At 47.3% G+C, this 8,105-nt stretch overlaps 1 protein-coding gene across 2 annotated transcripts; it reads right to left on the reverse strand.

Moving 5' to 3' along the window:
- Positions 1-256: 256 nt before the first annotated feature.
- Positions 257-7,104, reverse strand: LOC109779495 (uncharacterized). Of its 2 annotated transcripts, none has more exons than XM_020338119.4 (9): positions 6,876-7,104; positions 5,242-5,428; positions 3,540-5,164; positions 2,712-2,852; positions 2,547-2,606; positions 2,092-2,222; positions 1,520-1,653; positions 1,194-1,384; positions 257-707 (listed from the first exon to the last, which is right to left on the reverse strand). In XM_020338119.4, exons 3-9 carry the CDS (start codon positions 4,971-4,973, stop codon positions 639-641), a joined length of 2,160 nt encoding a protein of 719 aa, XP_020193708.1. In that variant the 5' UTR covers positions 4,974-5,164; positions 5,242-5,428; positions 6,876-7,104; the 3' UTR covers positions 257-638. The 2 variants fall into 2 exon arrangements, with proteins under 2 accessions (XP_020193708.1, XP_020193709.1); XM_020338120.4 differs by having other exon boundaries at positions 5,233-5,428.
- Positions 7,105-8,105: the final 1,001 nt, after the last annotated feature.

Consider the following 8,105-nt stretch of genomic DNA (forward strand, 5'->3'; position numbering starts at 1 on the left):
AGGATAGGAAAAGGTCTGACGGTCGCTCAGCACGCCAGTGAGAGCAACCGTGGACTGACAGGAAAATATCTGATATGAAAAGTTCTTCCATAAGGAACATCGTTACTTTGTCCGAATGAGCTCTCCATTCAACATTTCCAAGTTTTTAAGAAAGTGAATATCACCCGGCAGACGCTTAAAACGAGGAGCTACCATGACAACTACTTCCTCCGTTCCCAAATATAAATCTTTCTAGAGATTCCAACAAATGACTACATACTGAGCAAAATGAGTGAATCTATACTTCAAAATATGTCTACATATATCCGTATATTGTAGTCCATTTGAAATGGCTAAAAAGACTTATATTTAGGAACGGAGGGAATACTTCACATATTAACAATGTTACTACATGGGGATCCATATTCTTGCTCAACCACATGCAAGCCGCAATGGCGACAAAAAAGAAATAAATCTGTTCTAGCTAAGCTACTGAGCCAACCAACAGGATCCATGACGACAAGTTTCAGTACTAACATCAGGGAGGACATACAACAGCTGATGAGTTCCCAAGAGCTACATTGTTTCAGCGTTATCAAGCACCATCCCGAGCAGAGGAGTTTTGATCAGTGATTCTTCAGTTCAACCGGCGGATCAGATCAGTGGGCTTGGAAAGCACGAATACCATCAGCAGCAACAACTGGCGTAGAGACGAGAGCTGTAGAGTCCTGCAAAATGGCAAGGCATGTGTTAGGCTGCAGCATTAGGCTTACAGTTTTGGTTAATCCTTCTGGAGTCGCTAGTTTCAGAAATCTGGTAGCAATCTGATAGGAAATATACCCCGTGATTTAAATAGCAGCAGATAAATAACATGCTGGCAACAGAGTCGCAAAAGCTATATCATTTCTATAACAACCTCAACCTCGAGCCTTTTGTGAGCGCACTATCCGTTGATCACATAAGTGCAGACCCATCACGCAATTTACCATTACATATGCATCATGTGTTTGAGTGATGAACAATTCAGAGCATGTCATTTCAGCATTTAACAAAGCTACAAGCCACATTGCCTTCAGGTCAGAAACAAAGAATGAACAGATAATTTTCTGTCAGATAGGTAGCAAAAAATGAATCCTGGGGGATCCCAAAAGCTAGTAGCTGGAGTAAATGCGGCGATTGGCTAAATGTACAAAGGTATAATGCGAGGTAGGTACCTTTGGCAGTAAAGCCATCTCCCCGTTCTCGAAGGATGATAAAACAGCACCATGACTTTTAAGCCAATCAACACTTCCGTCTACTGCAGCAAAACCTAAGATTTTGGATACGTATTTAACAGGTATCTTGGTTGCGTAGGCCTTTGCCATACATTTTAAACCTTCAAATCTCATCTTCTCAAAGCAGAGACCTACAAAATCGTAAGCATGTTCACCATTAACTACAATTAGCATAAATGGTAACCAACGGTTGTTATCAACATAGTCTAATAACCACATATCTGATGACCATTTGCATAAGAAAGTCTAGGAAAGATTTAACTTACACATCAGGTAGCCATTGAGGTTTGGAGCCACCTTGTAGAGTTTGAAAAATGATGCATAGTTTCCTGTCTGTATACTGTGAGCCACTTCTTTCGCATGCTTCACAGCTTCTTGCTGTTTCAGGTCGCTTGACAGCCTAGGAAACAAAAGGAACAGTGTGGCCTTTAATTAGTGGCAAAACATTGGAGCAGTTATTCAGATTCGATACCTTACTTGCATAATGCATGCGGGCTTTTGTGCAAAAGATTATTTAAGTTGCCATAAGGTGCAGTGGCAGGTGACATATAATGGCTGTCTGGTTGAGTTACAGGAGCCGGTCTTATTTCTAGACAATAATACACCAGTATGTTATCTGATTTTGATGAATGTTAAAAGATCAGTTCACAGCCACGGTTAACAGCATTTATTTGAGCAGGTTGTGTCTGTTTTGAAAACTCAATTATGACACTAATAGAACAAGGGTATACAACATATCTATTTAACTGTGCCAGTGAACCTATCCATGATTTTAGTTTAACCGTACTAACCCTACTCTGTTTGCTTTTTATGTCACAATAAAAGGAAAAATATATACCTTCCAAGTTTCGACATCAGTTCAGTATTTTTGTCTTGAATCGCAGATAACAATATAACATAAGCTGCAAATTCACCATGATGGCCACCATTCCGCTTATTCCCATAGAGGCAGTGCAGCTTCGTGAGGCACTGAAAATCCAAGAAGCACGCAAGAGCAATACCATGAGATAAGTGTGTGCAAATAATCACATTACGTACGAAAAAAGTGGAGCTGTAGCAGGGCTAGAGAACAATTTCACATAAAGAACATGTTTTCCCGAATTCTAATTCTGATAAGCTTGAAGTTGCTGATTATATATGCAAAAAAGGTACCAATTCTAACTCATGGACAGCCAAAAATAGCTAATGATGCATAGAAGACAAACATAACAGATTTGCCATATATCTCAAACCAAGTATTCTTTAATATATCTCAAACCAAGTATTCTTTAATGTATCTCAAGGAGTACTAACCAAGTTAAGTTCAGCCATATCTCGATTGCACAACGCAAGTCTTGCATGATACTCATAAACCTGAAAAGGTAGAAAATGGTTGTAGAAGAGAAAAGAATATGTTAGAACAACAATGTAGTCAGGTGCCACAAGTGAAATAGGGAAAATAGAATTTGTGGGAATAACCTGCACAGAAAGTTCATCCTCTATGTTCTGGATAGTCATATCTTGACGAATTGATTTCAGTTGATCTGTTTTAAAATTATAGTCTTTACTTGAGACCTGGACAAACTTCAGGGCTTCTACAAGTACAGGCTTTGGTCTTATCTGAAAGACAGGAAAAGAGGTCAATTGCTGTTTAGAAGTAGCAAAAGGAAAATAAAAGTATATCAAAGGAAGAAAAGGATTCAGAGAAACACGAGTAGTGGTTACTGCATAACTACAGTATTTGGCTCTGACATTCAGAAAGTTGAACTTCACAAATAATAGTACTCCCTCCGTAAACTAATATAAGAGCATTTAGATCACTACTTTAGTAATCTAAACGCTCTTATATTAGTTTACAGAGGGAGTACTAAATAAGATAGGAAATCCAGAGTAGTGGTTACTGTATAACTACAGTATTTGACATACTACAGCAGAAATCAATGGCTCATAGCCAGATTTGCACAAGAATCAGTCAATGAACACTTCATATACATATACAGTCAAAAAACAGATGTCATACATAGATGATCGAAGCTACAAAATCTTTCCTACATCCAATATAGCAGACAGACATTAGTCAAGTTTGGCTGTAGCAGAAGTTTTCTATCCAGGAGATATACTAACAATGCAATCTGCAAGCAGCTATTAAACGGCTAATGACTGATGCTGAGCTACAACATGGGATCAATAACACGGTCCGATAAAAGATGGACGGCAAGTGTGATCTGGGAACTATGATTTCAAGGCATCTTCTTTCACAACACTCAAACCAGTAGCAATTCAACTACAGTTCACTGAAAGTCTTACCTTTGTTGCATCTGGAGGCCCCGTGAGACGGAAGTAGCCTTTCTGTACATCTGTGCACATCCCTACAATCAGACCAGTCCCATCTCCTTCATCCACCGTAGCTTCTGGCTTGATCGCCCCTTCATTATCTGCAGCTTCTGGTCTGACCGCCCCATTTGAATCATCATGCTTAGATTCCGAAGGACCCTGCGGCTCCTCGACTCCTGTCGACTTGATAGCACCTGCCACTTGCTTCTCCGACAGCACTCCGCGCACAGGGCGGGGCGACCTCTTCCGGGGGAATGCCTTGCCCTTGCGTCGGCTGCCGCCCGACGCTTCAGGCTCGGTGCGCAGCGCAGGGAGTACCGAGCTCTGGCGAGGCGATCGCTGGCGTCCGCTGCCGCCTGGCGGCCCAGTTTGCTGGAGCCCGCCCCTCCCGCGAAAGAACCGCCGTGGTGGGAACCCGCCGCCGCTGCCGCCCCCGAGATTGTGTGGAGGCGGCGGGCCCAAAGGGTAGCGCTCCCCACGGTCTCCTGTCTCCAGGAACGAGCCCCCACGGTCTCCACGTGGCGAGCTCTGCTGCCCCAGTCTCTCCATGGAGCGCTGCGTCCAGCGGTCATGGCCGTCAGACCCCGGGAACAGAGCTCCCCGCCGGCGATCCTGAGGAGACGGTGTCCATCGCCTCTCGCCCTCCAAGATTATGGCAGGGGAGCGCTCGGGGAACATGGCTCCATGGGAGAATCTTGGACGTGGTGTCGCCTCGAAGCCGTCGCCGCGGCCGCGCTCCACCGGGAAGGGGCCGGAGCGATAGAACGTCTCATCGCGGGACTGCACGTGACCGCGTCCCTCGTGGCGCCCTGGCGGCGACGAGCCCCGCCGCCTGCGATCATCCAAAGCTGGTGTCCAATCCCTTGGTCTTGAACTGGAGCACTGGTGCTCGTCGGCAAAGAAAGGCGAATGCCCGCGAGGCAAATCCCAGTCCATTGGCGACCGCGGCAGGGAGCGGTTCGGTCGCCTGAAGTCATCACCACGGCCGCGCTCGAAACGACTCTGCCCCGGGAAAGAATCAGCGAACTCCAAGAATCTAGTGCTCGTAGGCGTACCGTAGTTGCTCTCGCGGCTGTACTCCGGCCAGTCATGGTCCAAGAATCCATTGCCGAAGCTGTCAGCCTCCCTCTGGGGTCCCGAAGGCGAGGACACGCGCCATGGCTCGAATCTTGGCCGAGGGCCGTAGGGCTCCTCGCGGCTGTAATCGATGTAGCGCCAGAGAGGAAGGGGAGGCGAGGGCGGCCGCTCCAAGAAGGCCGCAGGAGGAGAAGGCGCGCCTGTCCAGGAGGGCGCGAAGTCCCGAGGGGGTGAGCGCCAGAGATGGCGGTTTCTGTAGTCGTTCGCCGGCGATGCCTGGCGTTCCCTCTTGCGTGGTGGTGACCGGCCTAAGCGCCGACGAGGATCCATTTGCTTGGATTGGGTGGCGGGTTCTTGGGAAAGCGTGGAAGCGGACTTGAGATTGGCTGATCAGAAAATTAGCCGTGGCGGATGAGCGGTAGGAGGGGCTATTTGAAGCGCTCTCGGAGGGCACTCGGGCTTCTCGAGCCGTTAAGATTTGCGGCTGCGTCTTTTTTTTTTCTTCTTCTTCTGAAGTACCACTATGTACCTAAAACCCTGCTTAGTATGTTGGATATCCAAGCATGAAATTGCAATACAAAAGGCTGACCTTGCATACATTCTGGAACGAGATTGCGAACAGCTTGCCGAGAAGCCTTGATTCGCCTTGATGACAGCCGGTATGAACTCTGAAGCCTGGTTTCCAAGTAGGAAGTGTAGCTCGTCAGAGACCGTCATACGCCTATCTGATGGAGATATCCACGGCATATGCATGCTCTGGTTGAAAAGTTCGCCGATGTTCCGCCCTGAAATTGCCAGGAGCAGCCGAACTTTGAGAAGAAGAATACAGAGTCATGGCGATTATATTGATTACAGAAGGCATAAGGCCCGAATTCCATGGAAAAGGATGAGTTGTAGCTGCTGGATAATTAATGTTGTCCGGGTGCTCCCACGGGTAAGATGATCTTGCCGATTTCAGTGCCGCCGACATAAACCCTACAGCCGAACAGTGGGTAATTTCATAGCTGGACTATATTCCCGCCAACTCTTCATCCGACACAAGGTCAGCACAAAGCCGTTCACTGAAATGAACTCTGACTAGAGCCAGCTCCCAAATTGGGAATGTGGGATCAGAAGAGAGTAGATGTGGCTATAGCCTAGAGATCCCTAACTGAAGGTAAACGGGGGATTGGATGATTTGCCCTTCGATTGTCTCAATGACAGTGGCCCCGGGCCCCACCCGGTAGCCTCTCGGGGGGGGGGGGGGGCAAATGATCAAATGGAGAAGTAAAGTGGGGCAAAAGATCCAATTTCTCGAAGGTAAACTCACCAATGGTTGTATAATATAAAAACAGACAAGCAAGAGGTGCCAAGTACACTGGCCAGCAATGGCCTCAAGGCGACGATCCTCTGCAACTATGCCTAGCAGATTCTGTCAAACCGGTAGTTATGTAGATGATGCGTTATTCGAAATGTAGTAAGGTCCAAATTATTCTATGGTCTAGGTAAATACACACCATATCCAGCAAAGTTAAGGAGACCGGCCTGCGAAATTTTATGGCAACTTCTATTCTTGTTACTCTTACTCTACACAAACAAGTTAAGTAGTTGTAATGCACGTCATATATCGCGTGTATTCACACCAGCTCAACTGTCCACTCTAGCTTACAGAACCTATAGGAATCGCGATACAGCAACTAGCAACGACAACACTGCCGAATTAACCGAATTAAGTTCACCAATTAGTGCCGTCGGACAACACTGCAAGTCTACAGTCTACAAGAAGCAAAAGTCAGCATTCACCAACCGTCAGCAAGACAGTAACCGGCCAGGTGAGCAAGTTCTGTTCAGTAGTTCACTACAGCATTGCAACTGAACCAACTATGAACTACCAAAGCGAGCCAGCAACAGCATGCTAATTAAACAAGATTAAATTACATGGTCAGGCTCAGGGCAGGCTGGTGGTGGTGGTGGTACTAGCACTGGCAGTGTGTACAGACTAGTGGAAGGTCAGATCCTAGACATTGTCGCGAGGGATGCGCCTCTGCCCTCTGGGAGATTCTGTCGAGCGCGTGGCGTGCCCGCGCTTGCGGGGGGTGCCTGCTGACGTTACGAGAGGCTCGGGGAGACAAACAGGAATGAAATTGACAATGGGATCGGAGCAATCGACGAGGGCAAGCTCGATTCTATTTGCAGGGGAGATGCTCGGGCAAACAAGAGTAAGAAAATCACGGGATGGTACGAGCCGAGCACCTTCGGCTGGAGGAGGAGCGCACCCACAGGCCAGAGCTTGCCGACAAGGAGACGACGAGGAGCTCGACGCCGGCATACCACCCAGGTTGGCGCGAGCTCCAGGTCCTTCTTGGCACCCCCGTGCGCGCGCAAGTCGCTTGCTCTGAGTCCCGCCTGTTCGCCTTGTCCCGAGCGGCCGAGCCGCCGCGGCCGCGGCCGCCTGCTTCGGCCGCGAGTCTATGGCTTTGGGATGCCACTATTAGTTTTTCTTTTAAGGGAAGATGTCACCTTTTTTTGAGATTATAAGGGACTTTTACTCGGTACTCCCTCCGTAAACTAATACTGTATAAGACCGTTTAGATCATATGATCCAACAATCATGTCTTTTACAATAACGTTATTTTCAATATGAAATATGTAAACGTCGGACGAACAAGTTTTCATTTTAGACACGAACACATTTGTTGCCGTCGATCTTTAGATCGTGTGATCGCGTGCGCTCCTCATTTGTTTTGCTCCCACAGTTTTCATGCTCGCTCCCGATGATTTCGCTCGCTATTGTATTTCTTTTTGATGAAATGTACCAAATGCTATGTTTCATTTATTAGGAGAGGAACCAGCAGAGTCGGGAAATTACAAGGGGATACTGGGAAGAGAAAGAACACACACACTGAACAATAATAAGAACTACAAACCTGGCCATATTACAACTCACACGGAGGACTTCAACTATCATTTTCATATGACCAAGCAAGGCAAAGAGCGCTAAAATCTTGGCTGTCTGGTTGCCACCCGACAATACCCCTCAAAGGGGAAGGGGTGTTGAAAGGGAACGAGGCGATTTGAGGTGGATCGAAGACTTGGTAAACCGGCTTCAGATGAGAGCATCCGGTTGTTCCATGGAATTGGACGAATGCCGAGACCAACGAGCACACCTCAGGAACCTACACCGGAAGCAAGAGGAAGAAGGACCAACCACCACCACCCGCAGCCACAGACTTCATATCAGCCAACCACCGAGACCTCAAACAACCAGCGAGGGATCAGTGACTCCAAGACAATGCCTCCATGGAGGTTACGACGTCACAGACGTCACTGTTGTCCAATCTAGAGATTTGATCTTAGGCACTTTCCCAGAGAGCACAAGGTGGCTAGGCACTGGAGCTTCACGTCGATGCCTCCAGGGAGGAATACAACTGCCAAAAGGCGTCGTCATGACCGTGATACTTCCTTTTTAGCGATACGGTAAAG

This window comes from Aegilops tauschii, chromosome 6 (assembly GCF_002575655.3).
Source record: "Aegilops tauschii subsp. strangulata cultivar AL8/78 chromosome 6, Aet v6.0, whole genome shotgun sequence".
In the NCBI taxonomy this organism is placed as follows: Eukaryota; Viridiplantae; Streptophyta; class Magnoliopsida; order Poales; family Poaceae; genus Aegilops; species Aegilops tauschii.